At 45.7% G+C, this 26,548-nt stretch overlaps 1 protein-coding gene across 6 annotated transcripts in view; it reads left to right on the forward strand.

The window, feature by feature from the left end:
• PUM1 (pumilio RNA binding family member 1) overlaps positions 1-26,548 on the forward strand; it is a 3,075,948-nt gene that overhangs the window by 245,863 nt on the left and 2,803,537 nt on the right. For all 6 annotated transcript variants that reach the window (XM_044084662.1, XM_044084694.1, XM_044084669.1 and 3 more), the window contains exon 2: positions 3,010-3,179. In XM_044084662.1, the coding sequence (XP_043940597.1) occupies positions 3,010-3,179 (170 nt within the window). The remainder of the gene's footprint in view (positions 1-3,009; positions 3,180-26,548) is intronic.

Here is a 26,548-nt window from a genome sequence, read left to right on the forward strand (position 1 = left end):
GATGCTTTAGAAGCATCTTGCAGGGCTGCTGTCACTCTGTCTATTCATAGAAGACATGCTTGGCTAAAGAAACAGAACTTACCAGATCATGTCAAAGCAAAATTGCTGTATGCACCATTAAATCAAGAGCGTCTGTTTGGTAATAAAGCAGAAGAAGTCTTCAAAACAATGGAGGCAAAAGTTAAATCTGTGCAAACTGTTAAAGATTTCTTACAAGTACAGCCACCTAGATTCAGTAGGCATTGGCTTTGCAAAAAAACTGGTCTTTTCCAGTCCCTTCCAGGCCTTCTCAGTCCAAGCTCAGGGGCAGCAGACCACCAAGACTTCAGTCTCAGGTTATGCACAGATCTAAGCAATGGAGTGCTCCCATGTCCAAAACAGGGAGTAGTAAGCCTCCATCCTATGGTAAAATTCCACAATGACTTATCCTGAACTCTTCCAAGCCTTAGCCAAGTACTTGCACCTTTAGTAGGGATACTTGCACTGCGTGCCAAAAACTGGTAATACATTACCCAGGACAAATGGGTCTTAAACATTGTTTCCCAGGGATACAGATTCAAGTTCCACTCACTCCCATCCATAAGTGGATGGCCAGACCTCCCCCCAAACCAGTGGGCAGAGGCCTAAAGCAAGTACTTTCTCTTCTCACTATCAAGGCTATTCAACCTGTCCCAGCAAAACAAAGGGGACAAGGTTTTTACTCCAGACTGTTTCTGGTCCCCAGAAAAGAAAACTTTTGGCTTCCTATGCTGGATCTATCTATTCTCTACACCTTTTTGTTGGCTCCAAAATACAAAATGCTAATTCTCTAACAGCTGCTTCCTATGCTAGCCAAGGACTACTGGCTAGCAACCCTAGGTTTAAAAGAAGCTTATCTGCACATCCCCATAAGGGAATCTTGCATTAAATACCTATGCTTCAGAGCAGGCTCTATGCACTATCAATTCTCTGCACTTCCCTTTGGCTTATCTACTGCACCCAGGGTATTCACAAAGTGCCTAGCTCCAGCCATTGCATATTGCAGGCAGAGAGGAATTGAAATTTACCCATACTTGGACAATTGCCTGATTCAGGCGGACAGTCAGGAATTGCTACTTCAGCACCTGGCATTTGTAAAGAGACTTCTAACTTAACTGGGGTGCACCATCAATGAAAAGAAATCACAGCTTGTACCTAGCTAACAGATTGTAGTCCTGGGCGCAAGCTTGAACACAACTTCCCAGATTTCATTCCTCACTCCAGAGAAACAAATTTATTTGACAAACTATTTCAGTCTACTGGCCATCAAAACTCTGCTATCTGCAAGAAAAATACTGCAAGCCCCAGGGTTCATGGCCTCTTGCATTCTACTAATTCCATATGCAAGACTGCATATGAGGAAACTTCAATGGTACCTAAAAAGTCTCTGGTGTCAACATTCTCAGGACCTGGAAACAGTGATTCCTATCATTCCTTGCCTAAGGACAGTTTCTTTTGTGGGCAGAGGCCTGCAACCACAACAAGGGACTCCCTTTCACTCTACCCCCTGCCACCCAAACCTTAACAACAGATGCATCAGACTATGCATGGGGGGGGGCTCACATGGCAGGGCAGTGCATTCGGGGCAAATGGAACCCAAAGCAAATACACCTGCATATCAGTCAAAAAAATGTTAGCTGTACAGAATGCTCTGACAACCTTCAAAGGCCTTATACTTCCAGTACAACTATTGGTAAAGGCAGACAACACCACAGTTATGTGGTACATAAACAAGCAGGGAGGAACCCATTCTTGCCCACTCTGTAGACTAGCCATACGTCTGTGGAACATAGCCTTGAGCAACCAAGTGCACTTACAGACTCAATTCCTGCCAGGCAAACTAAATTCACTGGCAGACGACTTAAGCAGAAATCTCATGGACCCACACAAGTGGAAACTGGAACCCAAAATATTCAAGCTTTTGAGGAACAGGTGGTGGACACCACAGGTGTACCTTTTTGCTTCCCCTCAGAACTGTCAGTTGAGCAAATATTGCACCAGAACTCTCCACAGCCAAGCTTGGGAAATGGATGCCCTGCCCTTCACCTTGGAAAGCCTCTTAGTCTATGCCTTTCCCCCTCTGCCACTCCAGTCGAAGGTTCTACTAAAAATCCAACAGGACAAGCCAAGGACATTCCTGATTTCTCCAGACTGGCCACGCCAGCACTGGTACCCTCTTTTGAGCAGTATGACAGTGCTACAACCATGGCACCTGCCACAGACTCCTTCCCTGCTATCCCAGCAGGCAGGCCAGATTCTTTACCCTCAGCTGCAGACCCTGAACCTTGCAAGCCTGGCTAACCCCCTGAATTCAACACCAGCAACACTCAGTAAGCAGGTGCTGGATGTCATTCTTGAGGCAAGGAGGCCTAGTACTAGAAAATCCTATTCGGAAAAATGGAAAAGATACTGTTCGTGGAGCCAGTCTTAGGGAATGGGCACAACTGTGCCCAGCTTACCTCATATACTAGATTACTTAACAGAAATGCTCCACAAAGGTCTATCCTTCTCGTCAATTAAGATTTATGCTTCTGCCATCTCGGCTCATTATAATACTGAGCCCACTCATTCTCTCATCCTTTGGTAAAACAGTTCCTGAGAGGAGCCAAAAATTTTTTCTCCATTCCTCAGGCATCCTCTCACTTTCCAAGATTTCATTAAACAATCATAATGTTGGCATCATTTTAATTTGATACTTTTGCAGCAGTGACACTTGGAGTCTGATGAAGTGTTTTGTGTATGAAAGCATGTACTCTGGGATTTTATTTTTTAATAAAGAAGCGTAGTCTGTGTCTTGAGTCCTGATCACTTTCATTTACAGTGCTTATTTTATGTCTTGGTTTGTATACTCCTTGCCAGTTTGCCTTTTTATATTCATATTTTTAAATTTATGGCTCAGTGTTTCTGTGAGGAGTCTGATATTCTTAATTTTGATAAAATGTTTAGATGTTGAGAATTATTTTAATTAAACTCTATATTTCATTTGATTAGGGTCCCAGAGATGCAGAGGCTGATGAAAGTGAGAAAGTCAGTAAGAAAAACAAGACACCTTTTGATGGAGATAAACTTGGAGACCTAAAGGAGATCCAGGGGGATGGTTTAGATAAGCAGAATGGCTTACCTGTGCAAAATGGAATTGATGCAGATGTCAAGGATTTTAGGTGCGTAATTCATCTGCAACATAAAGTAAAAGTTGCATTATCATCTGGTTCATTATTCTATCACAAATTTCAAGTGTAAATGTCTTATTGACTGCTGTCTTGAGGTAAATATTTAATTGTTTCACTTATTCCCTTTTTCCTTTCTTTGAAGTATATGACAGTTTTTTTTTAACCAACAAAGTGTATTTTGTGTGATAAGAAAGCAAACAAATCCAAGCCAAGAGGTTATACTTGTAGATATTTGTCATGTGGTTCTTTGCTGCTGCATTGTATTAGGGAACTCTGCTGCAAGTGTTAGATTTTTGGTGCTAACCACCTTCTTCCTTGCTGGCCATTATCACCTTCACCACAGACATCTCTGGTTATTTGGTGTGAAAGTTAACTTTTGACTGACCGCCCTCATTTATTTTATGCAGCATAAATGTCCTCCCTGTGGTCGCGTGGGTTTCCTCTGGGTGCTCCGGTTTCCTCCCACATCCCAAAGACATGCAGTAGGTGGATTGGACACACTAAATTTGCCATAGGTATGAGTGTGTGCGTGTGTGTGCCTTCTGTGGAAGGTTGGGCGCCGGACTAGCAAGTCAACACTGTAAAACTCCACTGCCAGTCATGAGCGGACAGATGATCCGCTGTGGCGACCCCTAACTGGGAAAAGCTGAAAGAAGAAGAAAGAATGTTGCATATTGTACAAGTCATTCGAACAGCCCATAGGTGTGGGACACAACTCTTTGATAAGTAATTCTATTACAGAAAGCCTCTTCTTTATTAGAGAGTAGTAGTCCCTTTATGTCATGTGATATTTGCAGTTTGCTTTTTTGTGCTGTATCTGATTAGGAGGTAATGATCTAATGTTTATTTTCGTCCATTCAAACATGAGTCTTCAAATCTGATGAAATTGACCTCAGTGCTGATCTTGAGCTTATCAGTTCCAGAGCTCTGACTTCTCCACAATCCATAATTCCCTAGGCTGTACTGCAGGCACTCAGATCTCGTTTGCCTCTTGAACATTTTGGAAGCGCAGAGGTGTCTCAGTGATTCTACAGAAGACTCTCTTACTGTAAGAGGTTTTCTTTCAACTTGAGTTTTCTCTCAAAAGCTTTCCTTATAGTATTTAGCTTAAAAAAGTAGTGATACTTTTTATAACGAATAGATATTATGTAGTCCAATCTCGCCTACATTCTTAGGATTGTGGGAGGGTGGCCTAATGGTTAAGGTGTTTGCCTTACAAATACAAGGTGCAGGATTCAAGTCTCACAAGGGATAATTGGCTAGGCTTAAAATGGCTCACAAGGGCAGTTAGCCTAGTACTAATCTATGAATTTCAAATTTCTATGAATTTTACCCGTGGGTTTGGAGCCGAATGTTGGCTCCGACTCGGCCATACTTTAGTTTGAAGTCTTTCAGTTGGCTGGGCTAAGATGGTATCCCATGCTGCACTGCTCTTTATCACCAGATCTCGTTTGCCGCTCGTGTAGCTCGGACGTGGTCTCGCTCTTGGTTGTGGCTAAGTGCCCTTTCTTCTTTATAGCAGAGAAGTTTTTTGCAAAAAAGCTATTTTCATAGCTATTTGTGTGTGTATCTTGAACTGTGTTGTGGAAAAGTTTTTTTTTCTTATAGCGTGTTCTTGTGGTATCCCAGTAGCTGTTTCCAACTGGCTAGGCCCGTTTCAGTTAGAGGACCTAGTCTATCCCCTTGCTTTCCTTGTGTGCTAACTTTTTCCCTTAGCTAAAACCGTTTAAATTAGAGGAATTAGTCCTCCCCCTTGTACTTGTGCCTAGGACCATTTTAGTTAGAGGTCTTTGTGGTGTACTGTTTGTTTGTTCTGTTCCCGTGCTTGTGGCTGATGGACCATTGGTCTAGTTGTTGAGTTAGTTACTCGGTGTTTGTGGCAACTATGTCCAAAGATACTAAGGAGCATAAACCCTCGGGCGTTAAGAAGTGCACCAAGTGTAGTTATAAGATGTCCATCACTGATGGACACTCTCTTTGTGTGTACTGTCTGGGAGCGATTCACCTCCAGGAATTGTGTAGTTTTTGTCTTGCTTTTAGCCCGCGTGTTCTTCAGGAAAGGAAGAACAAATTGATTTTGAAGGGACTTCTGCAACCCTCCTTCGAGGAGGGTTTGGAGAGTGCTTCCAGCTTTAAGTCTTCTCTATCAAAAGCTAAATCTTCCAAGGCTAAAAAGTGATCCTCTGCTCCATCAGTGTCTTCGGAGCCGCCGGAGAAAACAGCAAAATCTTCAATGACATCTTTGGCTCCATTGTCCTCGGGGCCGCAGGAAGTGTCGGTGTCTATGGAACCTGCTTTGGCTCTGCTTTGCTTGGAGCCTGTTCGGAGCCGGTCGCCTAGCATTAGGCCGGTATCTCCTCCTCGCAGGTCTCCTTCAGAGAGGAGGTCTCAATCTCCTTCCCTATCCTCCAAATCCTCCAGGACCTTATCGGATGTGGATGTCGATAGAGTGCTGCAGAGACTTCTTCAGTCACCCGTACTGGCAAAATTGTTTTCGGCTCCGACCCAGTCGGCCTTGGAGCCGGTCCCTCTACCTACATTGATACTTCCTCCTCCGAGTGCATCTCCGCTTTAGGAGCAGGAGTGCTCGGCTCTGTGTGATGTTCCTAGGTCAGTTCCGACAGCCCCTCCTGGCTTATCTGTTCCGACATCAGCTCCGACTCAGTCGGCGCCGTCCACTGGGTTCAGGACTCAGGATTCCTCTGTCGGACCCGAGGGAGAGGCTTCGGGACATCTCTCGGCTCCTAGTCTCCCTCTCGGTGCTTCGGCGCAGGGAAGCCTGACTCCTATATCTGCTTCAGAGGCTGGTCGATCTTCGGACCTGGGAGGACCAGCTTTCGAGGCAATGCGGAGCACGCTGGCCAGGTCGTCAGTGGCATCATACGGTTCGGTCACTTTGTCCCCTACAGCACTGGTGCAGGTCTCTGATCGCCCTCTATCTCTTGACAGCAGAGCCACAAGGCCTCAGGGTACCCCCATGAGTGGTTCCCATATTTCTGAGGGCCCCTCAGAGTTTTTGCCTGAGGAGCCATCCAGAAAGAGGACATGCAAGAGGAAGCACATAGATTCCCAAGATGAGTCTCTCATGTCAGACACTGACCTCAAGGAATCGGAGGGGTCCCCCAAGTCATCCTCTGAGGATGTTTCTTTCTGTGACATCCTAGAGATTTTGAAGCAAAGAGATGACTGGCCATCCAAAGCCCCCTCCGAAGAGGAGTTGGTGTTCCTGAAGGCCTTTGGTGCTCAGCCCTCCGCCTCCTGGGTGTCTCCACCTTTCGAGCTTCTGGATCTGGTTTGTCAAAGGGTGTGGGAAACACCTGACTCTGTGGAACCAGTCCCCAGGAGGCCCAATAAATTTTTGTCTGCCCCTCCTGATAAGGAATTTCCATCCAAGGGAGTCCCTGTGGATGCCATGGTGGTGGCAGCGGCCACCAAGAAGGAATTAGCCGAGACTTCTTCCACCATCCTTCCCCCTAACAAGGAGTCTAGGACTATGGACCGGTACGGGAAGCGTATGTTTTCTTCAGCGGCCTTTACTTTGCGGTCACTGAATTACTTATCACACTTTACATGGCTCTAAAGAGATCTCCTAAAGGAGCTTGGAGATGCTCTTAACGGCTAACGTTTCTGAGACGGTGGCTCAGAAGGTCAACACTCAGATGTCTGCCCTCAATTCTATTGCAGACTCCTCCATGAGGCTGATCTCTCACGCAGCCAAGAAAGCGAGTAGGGCAGCAAGTTCAGGAGTCGCTCTTAGGAGACATGCCTGGATGCATCTTTGTCATTTCGCGGAGGCCTTCAAGTCTAGTCTGCCATAGGAGTCTGTTTTTCCCTTTCATCTAGGCCTTATCCCAAGGCCAAGAGGGGTGGAAAGATGTGGTTCAAGAAATCAGAGGTTTTTTTCCCGATGCACAAGGTGAGCCCCCCTCCAGAGGCAGGGGAGGGGGTGGTTATTCGGGTAGATGCCGCCCTAGGGGCAGAGGAGGCCCTCGTAACTCAGTAGACCGTGATTTCTTTCGTCGTTCTCCTTACCGCCGCTCCTGATGGGAGGCCCGACTGTGCATTTCCGGAGCCAGTCGGGGGTCGTATCTCACTATATCCGGAGGCCTGGCAAGATGTCACCCAGGACCAATGGGTTGTACGAATAATTTCCGGAGGCTACGTCATTCCCTTCTCGTCAACTACCCCTCCAATCAAGAAAATCCTGGATGTTCCACCCAGTCAAAGGGATTCTGCAGCTTCAGAGGTTTCAAAGCTGCTAGAAAAAGGAGCCATCCAACATGTCCTCTCAGACTAGATCGGATTAGGGACTTGCTCCAGATTCTTTTTGGTGCCGAAAAGGACAGGGGACCTGAGACCCATTTTGGATCTCAACCGATTGAACACCCATGTGCAAAAGTCCAAGTTCCAAATGGTCACGTTGCAATCTATTCTCCCATTGTTGGGAAAAGAAGTGTGGATGTGCTCCATCGACCTCAAGGATGCTTACTACCACATAAAGATGGACAGGGCATCCAGAAGTCGCATACATTTCTGGCTGGGAGCCAGTCACTTTCAGTTTCGAGCCCTGCCCTTTGGTCTCACCACAGCCCTAGGGTGTTTACCAAATGCATGGCAGTGGTGACTGCTCACTTGAGACGTCAGGGATTCAAAGTGTTTCCATACCTGGACGACTGGCTCCTTACTGCCATCACCAGGCATCTGCTACTTCAGACCAGAGACGCCACTATCTACCTATGTCAACAGTTGGGCATCACCTTGAACTGAGAAAAATCTGCCTTGTTGCCCTCGCAGCCTGTCACTTTTATAGGCGCCGAATTAGACACTGTCCTCATGCGTACGTTTCTACCACAGGAAAGAATCAGTCTTACAGCAACAGATTTACGCCTTGCTCCCTCTGAGAAGAGTGAAGGCAAGCTTGGTCCTTCAATTGTTGGGGACGATGGCTGCTACGATTATGTTAGTCCCACTGTCAAGGTTACATATGAGGCTCCTTCAGTGGCTACTCTTCGCCCAGTGGTCTCTTCAACGTCTTCCACTTTCTCACCCTATTCTACTCAGACAGGTGCAAACAGGATCTCAGTTGGTGGCTTCACACAGACAACCTCAATGCGGGAAAGCCCTTCGTTCCTTTGCCTCCAGTTGCCACGGTGACCACGGATGCCTTCCAGATCGGTTGGGGGGGCATTATCTAGGCAGGACAGTCCAAGGCACATGGCAAGAGCACGAGATGCATCTGCATATCAATGTCCTGGAGATGAGAGCAGTGCTACTAGCGTTGCAAGCACTTCAGAGCTTTCTTCCTCTCTGGACTATTGCAATTCAGACAATATGTTGGTGGTATGGTATCTGAACAAACAGGGAGGAACCAAGGGCTTTATCGATTAAACCACCTTATTTGATTTTTCATAAGGGCAGGGTTTCTCTTAGACCGAATCCTTCCCAAAGTAGCGTCAGTTAGAAACCTTAACTAATCCAAGAGAGGCCATGCGAGTGTGGCAATGGGCAATGTCTTCCCAACGTTTTCTGGTAGCAATACACATTTCGGGGAAGTCAAGTGTGATTGCAGACAGGCTAAGCAGAGCTATTCTGATGCCTCATGAGTGGTCCCTGAATTGTCAAATTGCGGAGCAGATTTTCCACAGGTGGGGTCAGCCTTGCTGCAACCTTTTTGCCAGCCCCCTCAAAGCCAAATGCAGCAGCTACTTCACCCTTATCTCCCCTCAGGGGGAGTCACCCAGGGAATGCTCTAGTCCAAAATTGGCCCTCCGGTCTACTATATGCCCTCCCTCCGGTTCCTTTGCTGTCAGAGGTTATTCAGAAAGCGCAATCCTTGGGAAGCAAAATGATTCTGATTGCTCCACACTGGCCTCGTCAAATTTTGTTCCCCTTTCTCCATCCCTATTTCATGGACGTTTCTTTGTTTCTGGACCCACAACCAGACTTACTGACTCGCATGTCAGGGCAGCTCCATCCCTTTCTTCGGACCCTCCGGTTGACAGCTTGGCTACTCCACTTCTGTCACTAGTTAGGTTTCACCATTTTTCACTGGAGGTGGTTCATATTCTATCTTCCTCTCATAAGCCTTCGACCAGGAAGATTTATTACAGCAAATGGAAGAGATTTTCCATCTAGGCACATGCCAAACAGATTGACCCTTACAAAGCTCCAATCTCGTCAGTATTGGAGTTCCTTTCTATGCTTTTCAACCAGAGATCAGCTGCCTCAACCATTAAAGTCCAGTTGGCGGTGATTTCTACCTTTCACTTCGCAGACAAACCTAGTCTAATGGCACATAGACTCTGTAAAACTTTCCTGAAAGGCATTTTGTTGCTTCGCCCTCCTGTCTCTGAACCTGTTATGCCTTGGGACTTAAACTTTGTTCTACAGGGTCTGTCTTCACCCCCCTTTTTGCCTGCAGCCACTTGTGATTTAAAATTCTAAACTTGGAAGACTGTCTTTTTAGTAGCCATCACGTCAGCCAGACGTGTTTCGGAGCTACAGGCTTTATCAATTAAACCACCTTATTTGATTTTTCATAAGGGCAGGGTTTCTCTTAGACCGAATCCTTCCTTTCTTCCCAAAGTAGCGTCAGTTAGTAACCTTAACTAATCCATTGAATTACCAGTGTTATTTCCTCAGTTCTCGAGCAAGGCAGAATTCAGATTTCATCAGTTGGATGTGCAGAGACAGTTACGATTTTATTTGCACAGAACGAAGGACCTCAGGAAATCTGATCAGTTGATGTCCTTCATGGATGCATCTGCAGTCATAACAACTGGGTTGTCCTGTCGTCAGGCAGCCCTTCAGTCGGCCGGATTCCAAAGTCCGGGTCCGGCTAGGGCTGATGTCGCACTTCACCCGACGTCATCTCTGTTGGTCTTCGGGTATAAAAGCATCAGCCGACGCCATTTTCCTCAGTCTTTCTTGCCGCGTGGCGCCCGAAGCAGAAGCTGTTCGCAAGTGCTGGTCGGTCGGATCCAGAGATTACTTCTACCGAATACTACTTCGAAGACTTCTAAAGCTAAGTACCCCGTTGGGGACTCCTTCTTGCCTCAGCCGATGTCAGAAAAAGTTAATAATTGTTTAACCTGTGGGAAACAAATACCTCATAAAGATTTCCACTCTTATTGTCTGCCTTGTTTAGGCCCAGCCCACGACGTAGCAGCCTGTTCGCCTGTGCTTCTTTCAACCGGCAACGCTTAGGCGTCGGTCGGAGTTTGCAGAACAGTTTTCGGTTCTGATTTTGCGTACATTATGCCGCCGGATCCTCCGACTACCCAATCTGCCAAAACGCAAAGATAAAGACCGACACTCGCGGTCCACGGGTTCGGCCGGAACCATGGTTAAGCAAATCATGAGTGTCTCGGTTTCGGCCGAAACCGAGAAAACTGATCAAAGTACAGCTGAACCTATCTCTGCAACTGAGGCCCCTGCTACCACTCTTGAATCGGCCTCAGAAATTTTATCCACTACGGTGGTTGCCACTGACTTATCAGACACCATTCCCTTGGATGTCTCTACCCCAGCACGTGGTGCTGCTAGGCCTCCAGCAGCCATGTCCATTAAGGCCTTCGCCAGGGCTAAAGCAGCCAAGACTACTAAGACAGTGCCTGTTAAACCCCCACAACCAGGCCCTCTTCTAGTTCTCAAATGCTTACTTTGGCAGAAGATTTAATTTCATTAATTAGAGGATCTCAATCTCACCCAGACAGGGCCTCTCAGCCCCCAGAGAAGAGACCTAGGGCAGAGCCCCTGAGCCAGTGTCCTCTGATGATTCTGCTGATGAATCAGACATAACTGACCAGCCAGAGGCTCCTTTCTCCAATTTTGAAGATTCTGATGCTGAAGAATCCATTCCAGCTGCTTCCCCACCAGAAGAATTCTCCTTTGGGGAAACCTTACATGCCATGCGAGCAGTTCCAATGGCAGCAACAGGATTTTCAGACTCCAGAAAAGACTTAGGACCTTTCTGCACCTCCCACAGCACAGGCCCTTAGCTATACCTCCTGTTCTCTCTGTGGTGGATGATGCTTTCAATGATGTCTGCTCCGCTCCAGATTCTTTACCCCAGCCCCTGCCAAACCAGACAGATTTTACAGGGTGCCAGATACTCATCACCACCTTTACAAGGCCCCACTTGCAGACCCGAAACTATATCCCAGGGTCCCAAGGCAGTAGCCGCGACCATAGCTAAAAACCCTATTCCTTCTGAAAGGGAAGCAAGGTCATTAGACAGATGGGGTAAAAAGGTCTACACTTCAGCTACTCTCTCAGCTAGAGCTTTAAACTGTCAGTTTCACATGATACAATACCAAGAGTTTATGCTTGATCAGTTAACTAAAAAACTAACCACTGATGAATCTCTTGATAAGAAATATGTATTAGAAATGGTAAATAACATACAACAGGTTAGCAACCATTCCTTAAAATGTGGCTATGATGCACTGGAGGCTTCATTTAGATCAGCCATGACTGGCACAGTGATAAGAAGGCATGCATGGCTAAAGGAGCAAGCTTTACCGGATCATGTTAAAGCTAAGTTGCTAGATGCTCCTATGGATAAGACAAGTTTGTTTGGTACACCTGCCCAGCAGGTTATGAAGAAAATGGAAGAAAAGGCAAAATCTGTTCAAGCGGTTAAAGATTTCTTGCAGGTTCAACCCCAAGGTTTAGCAGGAACTGGCCTGCCAAAATTGGTCCTTTCCTGACTCCACAAAATTTCAAAGGGGCAGGAATAGAGGTTCCAGAGGCAGAAACCAATCCAGAGGGGGTGCCTACAGGGGGCGACAGTGGCAAGGTAACAACAGAGGCACAGACACAACCACTGCCACTACATCAGCACAACCACAGTGACTTAACCCTAAATCCGCCTACCAGGGAACAAATAGCAGCTCCTCTAGGCGGAAAGTTAACCTTATTTTCAAAGAACTGGCACTACATAACAAAAGACAAGTGGATTTTACAAACCATAGATCAAGGTTACCGGTTTCACTTCCACACTTTACCAGTCAAAAGAGGAATGCCAAATCTACCTCCAAATCAAAAAACAGATGCACTACAACAGATAATGGAGTTAGCAAACATGAGAGCTGTGGAAAGAGTGCCAACAGCAGAGCAAGGAAAGGGGTTCTACTCCAGACTATTCCTAGTTCCAAGAAAGGAAAAAAGTTGGAGACCAGTTCTCGACTTGTCCACCTTAAATACATACATCATTGTCCCAAAATTCAAAATGCTGACCCTACAGCAACTTCTTCCCATGCTGGGCAAGGAGTCTTGGCTGGTAACTCTAGATCTCAAGGAGGCATACCTGCACGTCCCCATTCGACCAATCTGCAGAAGATACCTCAGATTTCTTGCAGGATCAGAGCACTATCAATTCTCAGCATTGCCCTTTGGCTTATCTACTGCCCAGAGTATTCACAAAATGCCTGGCATCAGTAATCGCCCATTGCAGACTACAGGGAATTCAAATTTACCCATACCTGGACGACTGCCTGCTACAAGGGGACAACAAAAGCAAGCTGACAACAGATTTACAAAGGGTCATTTACTTACTACAAGCACTGGGATACACAGTCAATTTACAAAAGTCAAGGCTGATACCATCCCAAACAAGGACATTCTTGGGCGAATTGGACACAGTAAAACAAATGGCATTCCTGACTACAGAAAAACAAAAGAACTCCTCTTTACTTCTTGGCACTAACAAAACTGAACAAGTTAACAGCAAGAAAAGTACTGCAGGCCTTGGGCTTCATGGCATCATGCATAATCTTGGTCCCATTTGCCAGACTACATATGAGAAAACTACAGTGGTACCTAAAGAATTTATGGTCCCAACACAGACACAGCCTAGAAACAGAAATCCCACTAATTCCATGCTTAAAGCAGGAGTTCCTATGGTGGGCTCAGGCATGTCAGTCAAACCCAGGCCTACCCTTTCGCAGATGTCAAGCAAGCCAGACCATCACAACAGACGCTTCAGACCTAGGATAGGGGGCCCACATGCTGGACAAATGCGTGCAAGGATTGTGGACACAGGATCAACTTCACCTGCACATCAACCTAAAAGAAATGCTGGCAGTAAAACTGGCAATCCAAAAGTTCAAACCATTTCTCCAAGAGGGCCAGTTGATGATAAGGACAGACAACACCACAGTCATGTGGTACATCAACAAACAGGGAGGCACTCATTCATACCCCTATGCAGAATGACTTTGGAGCTGTGGACCCTGGCACTCAGCTACAACATCCAGTTACAGGCAATATTTGTACCGGAAAAGAAAATACTCTAGCAGACATATTAAGCAGAACCACATCGGATGCCCACAAATGGAAGCTGCACCGGACATCTTCAAGACCATCTCAAAGAAATGGGGAATGCCTCAGATAGATCTATTCGCATCACCTCTCAATCACCAGCTCAAAAGTTCTGCACAAGGACATTCCACCCACTAGCATGGAAAGTGGATTCGCTCTCCTTCAGCTGGAAAGGCCTAACAGCATATGCATTCCCACCTCTTCCCTTGATACACAAAGTACTACTAAAAATCAAGGAAGAACGTCCAAGGATAATCCTGATAGCTCCAAACTGGCCAAGACAACACTGGTACCCACTGCTGAGGAGCATGTCTCGAACAATATGTGGCCAATACCCTGATGCCTTTGATGTTAACTCAGAACAACTACAGCATCATACATCCAAACCTAAAACGTTGCAACTGACTGCATGGAACATCACATAGCAGCAGCTAATCCAGAACTTTCCCAAAGAGTTAAAGACATTATTCTTGAAGCACGCAGACCTTCAACAAGAAGGAACTATGCTGGAAAATGGAAAAGGTTTGTCATTTGGAGTACGGAAAGAGGAAAAGATGTGTCAAACATAGATATGCCTAACATTCTGGAGTATCTGGCGAACTTCTTCATTCAGGCCTGTCCTACTCCTCCATCAAGATACATGCATCAGCTATTTCAGCAGAATACAGCTTTGATCCACCTGTTTTTTCGCACCCTTTGCTCAGGCAGTTCCTCAGAGGAATCAAGAATGTAAAACCTCCAAGGAAACCACCATTACCAGCTTGGGACTTAAACTTTGTGCTAGAAAAGTTGACACTATCACCCTTTGAACCAGCAGCAACAGCAGACCTACAACACCTGTCATGGAAAACTGCTTTCCTACTGGCAATTACTTCAGCAAGGAGGGTTTCAGAACTACAGGCCTTAATGGCAGTGCAACCCTTCCTAATCTTCCACCAAGATAGAGTGTCTATGAGGACTAATCCTACATTTATGCCTAAGGTGGTATCCAGAGTGGCTTTAAACCAGGCAATCCACCTACCTACCTTCTTTCCCAACCCACAAAACAGAGGGGAAGAATACTGCATACCTTGGATGTACATAGACAGCTACGCTACTACTTGGACAGAACAAAAATAGCAGAAAGACTGACCAACTTGTAGCCTATGCAACAGGAAGGGAAGGAAAAGCTATTTCCAAACAGACAATCTCCAAATGGATAGGAAATTGCATACGATTCTGTTACTCCTTCCATGGAAAACCAATTCCACAGAACATAAGACCTCATTCTACAAGGGCAACAGCCACTACCACAGCCTTCTTACGAGGAGTGGCAACCAAAGACATTATTGAGGCGGCTACTTGGACCTCCGTGCATACATTTGCCAAGCATTATAATTTGCCTCTATATTCCAGATCCCGAGCAGGGTTTGCCACTGCTGTACTGCAAGGGATCCTAAACACACCATAATCTACTTTTATCCTCCTCCCCTAGTTGGCTATGGTATTCTACCCAGTTGTTATGACTGCAGATGCATCCATGAAGGACATAGTACAGTTTTGTACCTACCATAAATGTAGATGTCCGAACTGGATAGCATCTGCAGTCAGGATTACCCTCCCTCCTTCCCCTCTGTGGTACTCCTAGGGTGTTTACCCTCCTAATAGCTAGCTGGTGGGGGGAGTCTTTTATGGTGTATTTGTTTGTGTATATGTACATACATGCTTATTTTTGTGTACCTCTATCTTTTTGGAAACATTGGCATCTATCCAAATTTTAGCCTTCAAGAGGGCTACTGGCATCTGGGGCAAGAAACACTGAGGAAAATGGCGTCGGCTGATGCTTTTATACCCGAAGACCAACAGAGATGACGTCGGGTGAAGTGCGACATCAGCCGAAGCCGGACCCGGACTTTGGAATCCGGCCGACTGAAGGGCTGCCTGACGACAGGACAACCCAGTTGTTATGACTGCAGATGCTATCCAGTTCGGACATCTACATTTATGGTAGGTACAAAACTGTACTTTTGTTTCATTTTCGGAAAACAGAATTGGGTCTCCTGTTTCCAAAGTCACGTTGTCCAGGTGGATTTCCAGTTGTATTTCTTTCATTTGTACTTCAGGGTGAAGAAATTTACCGTTCCGAGTGAAGGCTCACTCTACCCGGTCTGTATCTACATCTACAGCTTTTCAGGCCAGATTGTCTATGGATGATTTGTGCTGCGGCTACTTGGGCATTTCCTCACACCTTTGTTACTTATTACAAGTTAGATGTATCTAGAGGCAGGTCTTCCTTTGATTCCACAGTGCTCAGGAGTATTTTCCACTGAGCCTCCCAGGATTTAGGTGCTAGGGACGCTGTCCCACGGGTAAGAATGTAGGCCAGATTGGACTACATAACATCAAGAAGTTATGTATGCACCATAACGTTCGATATATGTAGGCCATCTCGCCTCACATTCTTACTTACCCCCCCCACCTTCCCCCGTCCTGGAGGTTAGGCCTGGTTTCAGAGTTCCCTTCATTCTTGGTTTGTTCTTCCTTCCTTAGGTGGTGTTATGTGAGTGCTGGTTCTCGCATGTTCTTCCTTCCTTAGGTGGTGTTATGCATGGAGAGTGAGTGCTGGTTCTCACAGCAAACTAGATCTGGGGATAGAGAGCAGTGCAGCATGGGATACCATCTTAGCCCAGCCAATTGAAAGACTTCGAGCTAAAGTATGGCCGAGTCGGAGCCGACATTTGGCTCCTAACCCACGGGTAAGAATGTGAGGTGAAATGGACTACATACATCGAACGTTATGGTGAGTTCATAACTTCTTGTTTTTAGACCTTTATGAGATATTCTATCCGTAATTCATATAAATAGCATTTTTCTAGTACCTTCTTTATTAGATATTGGTGTATTTTCCTGTGTGCTAGTCCTTTTCTATAGGCTTTAGAGATTTTAGGATGTCATAAGCTTGAGATTTTAAAATGGGTAGAGAGTTGTGGACACAATTTACTCCTCAGGATGCACACTGTGTAAGTGTGTCTTTTGCCTTGCTGTTATTCACCTAGGCACATATTGACAGTCTTATGCAGCCTTCAGTGCCAGGTCCCTCCAGACATGATGGGACAGGTTAGTACTAAAGGGGCTCCTTCCCACTCACAGGGGCTACCCCTTCACATTCTTCCTGAGTTATTAAAGAGAGGGAAAAGTCAAAATCAAAGGTTCAGGGCAAAGACCAGTAAAAAAAAGGAAAGGAGTAAATTTTGTTCAGAAATCTTCAAAAGAGAAATCTCCAGAACCAAAAACATGTGTCGATCCTGGCCCGAAGATGGGGACTGACGTACCCCTTAGCCCCAGTCACCATCACTTAGAACCATTTTTTAACCAGAGCTGGTGAGTTCCAGGCTTCAGTCACCCATCTTTCAGGAGAAAAGATATTCTTGACCTCCTTCGGTGGCATTATCCTCCCAATCATATGGAAGTCTTACAGAGCTTGATGCCAACAAGATGTTGAAGACATTTCTGAGGATGCAGGTACAGCTTGGGGTTATCCCAGCATTTTCCCTAGGAAAGGTGCCAAGTGTTTGTCATCTTATCACTCCCATATAAGAGTTCGCACTGATCCAACCCTTGGCTCTGGGTTTTTCATTAGTGATTGGAGCCATAGCTCCTTTTTTGGTGCTTGGAACTTCTTGTATCTTCAGTGCTGACTGTATCTCAGTGTCTCTCAGCTCCGATTCCATTGGTTTGGGATGAGACTCTTGAGCCAAAGCTTCTGAGCCGAGCTCTGAGGGAGTAAGTAGACACCGAGATTCTCAGAGCCGTCTCTTCCTCTCGGGGCTTCAGCTCTACATAGCTCGGGTCCAGGATTGGCTTTGGAACCAAGAATTCTGTTTCCTCTTTGAAGAGAAGGGGAGTCATCGATGCTAATAACAGCCTTGGCTTTTGAAGTTTTTGAAAAGGTTTTGGCTACTTCCAAAGACAAGGTAGCTACTACAGTTTCACCCAAATCTCACCTGCAGTGTGCATCTTCTCCTGTTCATCCAGTTGTACAGGGACAGTCGGCACCAAGAGTTTCTGAGGAAGTCTACTTCATCAGTTCTTAGTCCAGTGCTGACCCTTCTACTGAGCCCCCAGTAGGTGTTCCCAGAAAATGGACATGTAAACGGAAACATCTAGACTCATAATCCGAGTTTTTCATGGAAGATAATGACTTGGGTGAAGGAGTGGGCTCCCCTCACTCCCTCTCTGAAGATGTCTCCTTTGGAGACATTCAAAAATTAATGATACAGATAGGGGGATGGACATCCCAAGACCCCTCTCCATACGAGTCTGCATTGTTGGAAGTCTTTGGTTCCAGACCAACTTCGCCGGGGGGGCACCTGTACAGCCTCTTATTGACCTAATGACTCAGCAGGTGTGGAAGGACCCTGCTGTGATGGAGCCCATATCAAGGAAAGCTGATGACATATTATCTGCCCCGACTGGTTAGGAACTACTGGAGTAAGGATCCATCTCTTAATACTGTGGTGGTGGCAGCAGCCACCAAGAAAGAGCTGTTGGAAGAAAGTCATTCTGTTCATCCTCCCAGTAGAGTCTAGGATGATAAGTATGGAAAGTGGACCTAATCATCAGCGACTTTTGCCTTATATAGCTGAACTATTTTCCTCAATTAACAAGATTCCAGAGAGACTAGACAAAGGAGATTTCAAAGTTTCTCTCTGAGGTATTGCCAGCAGATGTTCAGAAGACAGTGGACTCCAAGCTTTCCACCCCACAGTTATCGTCTATTGTGGTCATACGTCTGCTGTTGAATGCAGCAGGCACTGATATCCCCATACGTTGATATGGATGCAACTGTGACTTCGTCGAAGGCTTGTCCATTATTGCTCCTTTGATAGTTTCACCTTATTTGGACAAAAGGTCAGGGATACACTTACCAGGAGCTAACAGGAATTCCTTTCTCCGAGAAAGTCTTTCAACACCCATGAACCGTTGCCTGACTCCTGTGCTCTGGAGGCAGTTAGGCAAAACATAACATCAGATTCCTGGGTGCTAGGGATGATATCCAGAGGCTATTCAATTCTCTTACGCTGAACCAAACAAAAAGAAGAAAGTCACTGATCTTCCATCTAATCAGCAGGTCTTAGCAGGCATAGAAATTTCAAAACTGCTAGAAAAGTCATCCAACTGGAACCCCATGACCAGTTAGAATCTGGAGTCTATTAGGTTCATAGGTGGGTACTAGGCTATTGGCCCTAGGGCCTATATAAGCCTAGCCAAATGGTACCCTGGCTTTTGCCACCCAAGAAAATAATTTTCCTGTGCCCCTGTCAAGCAGAGTCACAGAAGTGATCCCCGGGGTGAATTTCCGATCTCCCATCCAATCATCAAGATTTTTCTTGAAGAGTGCTAATGAGGAGCTTTGTTTGATATAGATAGGAAGTTTGTTCCAGAGTATGGGAAGTCTCTGGGACAGGAATCTATCCCTCCAGCATGATGTTCTTCGTGTTTCACTGTTGCAGTCATTATATTTGGGTTATCTGCTTGCAGTAGCCCTCAGTCGGCCTGATTTAACAACGTCTTGGGTCCTTTGTCAGTTACCGTCTCTTCTTCCGTGACGTCAGGTCGTCAGGGGTATAAAACATGCAGCCGATGTCATTACATCAGTCTTTCTTGCCATGCAGTGCCAGAAGCAGAAGCAGTTCGCAAGTGCCGGTCGGCCGACTCCTGAAATTTTTGTTTTCAAGTTTCAGAACTGAAGTCTTCAACTAAAAGTTAAGTACCCCGTTGGAGAAACTTTTTCTTGCTCTAAACCGATGTCAGTAAAAGTAAATAATTGCATTTCTTGTGGAAAGCAAATACCATATAAAGATTTTCATTCGTACTGTATTCCTTGCTTAGGCCCTGACCACGACATACCTCGCTGTCGGTTTTTTGCCTTATTTAAACCGCGAAGTATCTGTCGTCGGTATATTTGCTCTTCTACATATTTTGGTGCTCTGTTCAATTATCCTGATATGTCTTCGGTAAGCCATCTGTCTACCGACATTCCGAAAAAACACAAAGGTAAAGACAGAGACAGGCCGCCCAGTTCGCCGGTACTCAATGAGGCACTTTTGCAGCCCCCGATACCCGCTACTTCAGATTCGCAGGTCTCTACTGAGACCCATTCGGAGTCCAGTGTGCTGCGAGATGCTTCAACTGTGGAACCTGTGGATGTCTCTTACCTTGGATGGGTCCGGAGCCACTGTGCAGGCACCAGCTTCTGAGGGTGTATTCAGGCCTACTGACTTGCATATTAAACCAATGCTATCTTCTTCTTCAAGGCCTAAAACTCGAACCATGCCTAGAAAACAGACGCCCAGACCGCATGATAAGAATGGCTGAAGACCTTATTACTTTAATCAGGGGAAGCCAACCTTCCCCCTCTAAGAGACCTAGGACTGAGTTTACTTATGATACTTCTAACCAGGATCTGAAATTTCTGTTTCCTCTGATGACCAGGATTTACCCTTATCTACCTATGAGGATTCTGATGCTGAGGAACTCTATTCCCTCTGCCCCCCCGAGGATTTCTCTTTTGTTGAAACCTTGCATACTCTCAGGGAGCATTTTCATTGGGAAAGTCGGTTTTTTTCTGACTCTAAATAGAGGCTTAGGGAGTTCTTACTTCTGACCCCAGTACAGGCCTTTAGCTATACCTCCTGTACTGGGCATTGTTGATGGTGCCTTTTCAGAGTCTACCATGGTCCCTGACTCTCTTATCTCCTGCTCCCAGAAAACCTGATAGATATTACAGTGTTCCTGACTCTCAAAAGTTCCTTTTCAAAAATCCTACTGCGGATCCTGAAACCATTTCACAGGGTCCCAAGGGCATTAAAGCTACTACTGCCAGAAATCCTACCCATTCTGATAAGAGACTCCAGGGCGCTGGATAGCTGGGGTAAGAAGGTATACACTTCTGCAACTTTGGCCATTAGGGCCTTGAATTGCCAGTTTCATATGTTAAAGTATCAGCAGCATATTATTGGATTACTTAAACAGAAAATGATGTTGATTTCTGATTGTGCTGAAAATAAGGATTTACAGGATTTAATGCATTCTGCTGAACAAGTTGTTAAACATCTATTGCAGTGTGGTTTTGATTCACTAGAGGCATCTTGCAGGGCTGCGGTAACTGAGTCCGTATTTAGAAGGCAAGCTTGGCTTAAGGAACAATCCTTGCCAAATCATGTTAAAGCAAAATCACTGGATGCTCCCTTAAATCAGGACCGCCTGTTTGGCAACAAGGCAGAAGAAATACTTAAAATGATGGAGGAAAAAGCTAAATCTATGCAAACTGTTAGTATTTTTTTACAAGTACAACCTCTAGGATTTAGTAGGCATTGGCCTTCTAAGAATTGGTCCTTTCCTGCCTCTTCCAGACCTTCTCAGTCCAAACCCAGATCCAGCAGAGCACCCTGGCTTCAGTCCCAGGGGACGCATAGGACTAAGCCGTGGGGGGCCTCCACTTCCAAATCTGGGAGTAATAAAACTCTCCCCTATGGTATACTGTCTCAATGACTTCTTTTTAAAACTTTCAAGCACTTCTCAACTGACTGCCCCCTTGAGTGGAAGGATTGCACTTCATGCAACGAACTAGTGACTCATTACCCAGGACAATTGGGTTTTAAATATAGTGTCCCAAGGATACAGATTTCACTTCCACACGCTACCAACTCCAAGCGGTTGGCCGGATCTACCTCCAAATCAGTGGGCAGTGGTCCAAAAGCAAGTACTCTCTCTTAAGCATAGGGGCTATTCAGTTGGTACCAGAAGAGGAAAAGGGACAAGGTTTCTACTCAAGATTTTTCCTGGTACCCAGAAAAGACAATTCATGGTGTCCTATCCTGGACCTGTCTATCTTTTTGGTGATTCCAAAAATCAAGATGCTGACTCTTCACCAGTTGCTTCCTATGCTAAGCAAAGATGCCTGGTTGACAACACTAGTTTTAAAGGAATCATACCTGCACATCCCAATCAGGGAATCTTGCAGAAGATACCTACGCTTCAAAGCAGGCTACACGTACTATCAGTTCTCTGCACTGCCCTTTGGCTTATCTACTACGCCCAGGGTATTCACAAAGTGCCTAGCTCCAGTCATTGCATTTTGCAGGTAAAGAAATATTCAGATATACCCTTACCTGGACAATTGTCTAATTCAGGCAGAAAACCAGGACATACTTTTGAATCATCTGGCTTTTATACAAAGGGTACTAACTTGTCTGGGGTACACCATAAATGAAGAGAAATCACATCTGGTACCCTGTCAAACTATATTCCTGGGAGCAAGCTTGAGTACAACTTCCCAGATGACTTTCCTCATTCCAGAGAAACAAATTCACTTGACAACCTCCTTCAAACAAGTGGCCACAAAAGCCCTGCTATCTTCAAGACAAATACTACTAGCCTTGGGGTTCATGGCCTCTGCATTCTTCTAATTCCATATGCAAGACTGCATATGCGAAAACTACAATGGTATCTAAAAAGCCTATGGTGTCAGTATTCTCAGGATCTAGGAGCAATGATTCCTATCATTCCTTGCCTACGCCTGAGTTCCTTTGGTGGGCAGTGGCCTGCCACCAAAACAAGGGACTACCATTTACACTACCCCCTGCCGCCCAAACCCTAACAGATGCATCAGACTATGCATGGGGGGTGCACCTGGCAGGGAAGTGCATTCAGGGCAAATGGAACCCAATTCAAATGCACCTTCACATCTATCATAAAGAAATGTTAGCTGTACAGAATGCACTGTTAGCCTTCAAGGACCACATTCTTCCAGGACAATTAATGGTAAAGACAGACAACACAACTGTTATGTGGTACATAAACAAGCAGTGGGGTACACATTCTTACCCCCTCTACAGACTAGCCATGGCATTGTGGAACACAGCCTTGAGCTATCAAGTGCGTCTACAAGCTCAATTGCTGTCAGGAAAACTAAATGCACTGGCAGGCGAACTAAGCAGAAACCTCATGGACCCACACGAGTGGAAACTGGAACCAAGGATTTTCAACATGTTGACAAGCAAATGGGGGAGCCCAGATATAGACCTGTTTGGCTCCCCAAGAACTATCAATTGGAAAAAATTTGCGCAAGGACTCCCCACAGACAAGCTTGGAAAGTGGATGCTCTGTCCTTCAGCTGGAAAAACCTATCGGTTTATGCCTTTCCTCCTCTGCCTCTGCTCTCCAAAGTACTGCTAAAGATCAAACAAGACAAACCAAGGATGATTTTGATTGCACCAGACTGGCCACACCAACACTGGTACCCCGTCCTGCGCAGTGTCACTGTTTGCCCTATGGCACCTGCCTCAGACTCCTACCCTGCTTTCTCAGCAGGAGAGCCAGATTCTGCACCCTTAGCTTCAAACACTGAACCTAGCAGCCTGGCTAATTACCTAAGCTCTCCTTTACCATCCCTCAGTAAACCAGTGATGAATGTCATTTTAGAGGCAAGGAGGCCTAGTACTAGAAAATCTTATGCTGAAAAATGGAAAAGATTCTGTGTCTGGAAATAATCTCAAGGAATGAACACAACAGTGCCCAATTTGCCTCAGATTTTACAGAACGTAACTGAGATGCTTCACAAGGGCCTGTCTTTTTCCTCAATAAAAATTCATGCCTCAGCCATTTCAGCTCATTATAACACAGAACCTCCCCTCTTCTCTCATCCACTGCTCAAGCAGTTCTTCAGAGGGGCCAAAAAATTTAAGACAACCCAGGAGAGCTCCAACTCCAGCCTGGGACCTTAACTTTGTATTGGAGAAACTCACCCTTCCTCCTTTCGGCCAGCTGCTACTGCAGATTTAAAATTATTTTCTTGGAAAACAGCTTTCCTTTTAGCCATCACTTCAACAAGAAGGGTATCTGAATTACAGGCCCTTATGGCAGTGGAGCATTTCATCATCTTTCATGCGGACAGGGTGTCCCTCAGGACCAATCCCTTTTTCATGCCAAAGGTGGTACCCAGTGTGGCCTTTAATCAGTCCATTAATTTGCAAACCTTCTTTCCTAGTCCACAGAACAAAGGGGAATGGATACTGCACTCCTTAGATGTGCACAGGCAACTTAGATTCTACTTGGACAGGACTAAACCTCAAAGGAACTCTGAACAACTGCTGGTGGCATTTGCTGCAGGGACAGAGGGGAAGGCTATTTCAAAGCAAACCATCTCTAAGTGGATAGGCCATTGCATTCATTTCTGCTACAAGCACCATGGAAAACCTCTCCCACAGGGGATCAGACCCCACTCAACCAGGGCTGCATCTACCCCTGCAGCCTTTCTCAGAGGCGTCTCTACCAGCGACATCCTAGAAGCTGCTACCTGGAGTTCTGTACATACTTTCACCAAGCATTACCATCTGACAATTTTCTCTAAATCCAGAGCTGGCTTTTCCACTGCAGTCTTGCAGGGCCTTATAGCTGGTCCAGATGCTATCTAAATTCCTCCTCCCATCCCTAGCTTTGGGAATCTATCCAAATGTGATGACTGCAACAGTGAAACACGAAGAACATAGTACATTTGTGTTCACTTACCATAAATTTAGATGTTAGAGTGTATTCACTGTTGCAGTCTTGGTTACCCTCCCTCCAGGCCCCTTACATCTTTTGGCTATACCTCTACCCTCCTTTACTATGCTCAAAAGCTTTTTGGTGTATTTGCTTTTTTGGAGGTGTAACCTTATATATTTATAGATTTAATTGCTTCCCATTAGGGGCACCTGACATCTGGGGCAAGAAAAACAGATGTAATGGCTTCAGCTGCATGTTTTATACCCCTGACGACCTGATGTCACGGAAGAAGAGACAGCAACTGACGCAGGACCCAAGACTTTTTTAATCAGGCCGACTGAGGGCTACTGCAAGCAGATAACCCAAATGTGATGACTGCAACAGTGAATACAGTCTAACATCTACATTTATGGTAAGTGTACACAACTGTACTTTCTCACTTCAGCAAGGAGAGTTTCACAGCCACAGGCACTCATAGGTAGGTACTAGGCTATCAGCCCTATGGCCTATACAAGCCTAGCCATAACAATTCCCGGGCTATTGCTTCCCACAAATATTTACTTTCCTGTACCCCTGTCTAGCAGGGCTACTGATATGATCCCTGGGGTGAATTTCCTATCTCCCATCCAGTCGTGAAGGTTCCTCTTGAAGAGGGCCATTGAGGCGCTCTGTACATGTATGGGCAGCCTGTTCTAGGGTATGGGGATTCTCTGGGTCAGGAACCCATTCTTTCCTTTCTTGTCTTTCACAAAGAGAGTAATGCTGAGGGCTTAACCCTTTGTGCACAGAGTAGTTAAGCTGATGTTCATAGTGTTACACTGCTGCAGTCATCACTGTTGGGTTATCCTGCTGTCAGGCAGTCCCGCAGTCGGCCCGAGTTCCAAAGTCTTGGTCCGGCGTCGGTTGCTGTCGCTTCTTCCCTGACGTCAGTGCGTCAGAAGTATGTAAGATGCATCCGACGCCATTTTCTTCAGTCTTTCTTGTGGCGAGGTGCCCGAAGCAAGCAGTTCGCAAGTGCCAGTCGGCTGACTCCTGAGATTTTCAAATCGAATTTCAGACCGAAGTCTTCATAAAGCTAAGTACCCCGTTGGGGAAACTTTTCATACCTCAGCCCGATGTCAGAAAAAGTTAACAGTTGCATTTCTTGTGGGAAGCAAATACCTCATAAGGACTTTCATTCTTATTGTATTCCTTGCCTAGGCCTAGACCATGACGTCACAGGTTGTCGTTTTTGTGCTAGGTTTAGTAAACGTACTATTAAATGTCGGTTTGATTTCGCCCGACATTATTTTGGTAGGAAATTTAATTGTACCATGCCGTCGGAGCAACCAACGACCGGAATACATAAAAAACGCAAAGATAAGGACAGGCAGCCGAAATCCAAACCGGATTCCGAGGCCTCTGCTAGGCCAGTCGCCGGTTCTCCGGTTTTCAGTGAGGCGCCTATGCAGCCCCTGACGACCGTTGATTTAGAACCCCAGGCGACATCCGATTCACAGGCGGAGATTACTAGGCCTCCACAACCTTTACCTTTAGGCCCTTCCGACTCCATACCTGAAGGAGATTCCGGTGCAGTTGAAACGCCTGTAGTTGCTGAAGGCGTCTTCAGACCGACTACACTCACTATTAAATCCTATGCAAAACTGAAAACTCCTTTAAAAACAAAGAAGACTGTACATCAGTCTCCAGCACAAGGCCCCATGCCTAGGAACCAGATGCTTAAGATGGCTGAAGATTTAATTACCCTAATCAGGGGTTCCCATCCCCCTCCTGATAAAAGGCCAAGGCAGGAGGAGGACTACGCTTCCTCTCACCAGGTTTCAATTTCTTCAGACTCTTCTGAGGAATAGGAATATTCCTTTCTCCCTTATGAAGATTCTGATGCTGAAGAGTCTATCCCTTCTGCATCTCCCCCAGAGGACTTCTCTTTTGGGGAAACCTTACATACTATGAGGGAACATTTCCACTGGGAAGGCCAGGATTACTCTGATTCTAAGAAAAGGCTCCGAGAGTTCCTATTACTACCCCAGCACAGACCACTTGCAATTCCACCTGTGTTAGACATTGTGGATGATGTTTATTCAGAATTTAGCCTTAACCCAGATTCACTATCTCCTGCACCAGCCAAACCAGACAGATACTACAGAGTCCCTGACTCGCACAAATTCCTGTATAAAAGCCCTGTTGCTGACCCAGAAACCATTTCCCAGGGTCCCAAAGGGGTTAAAGGCTCAACTGCTAAAAATTCTGTGCCCTCTGAAAGGGATTCTAGAGCACTAGACAGATGGGGAAAGAAAGTTTATACCTCAGCTACTTTAGCTATGAGGGCCTTAAATTGTCAGTTTCACATGCTGAAATATCAACAATATCTGATGTCTCAATTAAAACAAAAAATGCTCGCACATACAGACCAACCAGATTACAAGTAAATGCAAGATTTGTTACATTCAGCTGAACAAGTGGGAAAACATACCTTGCAATGTGGATTTGATTCATTGGAAGCTTCTTGT

Source organism: Protopterus annectens, chromosome 1.part1, assembly GCF_019279795.1.
Source record: "Protopterus annectens isolate FY-2018-M chromosome 1.part1, PAN1.0, whole genome shotgun sequence".
In the NCBI taxonomy this organism is placed as follows: Eukaryota; Metazoa; Chordata; order Ceratodontiformes; family Protopteridae; genus Protopterus; species Protopterus annectens.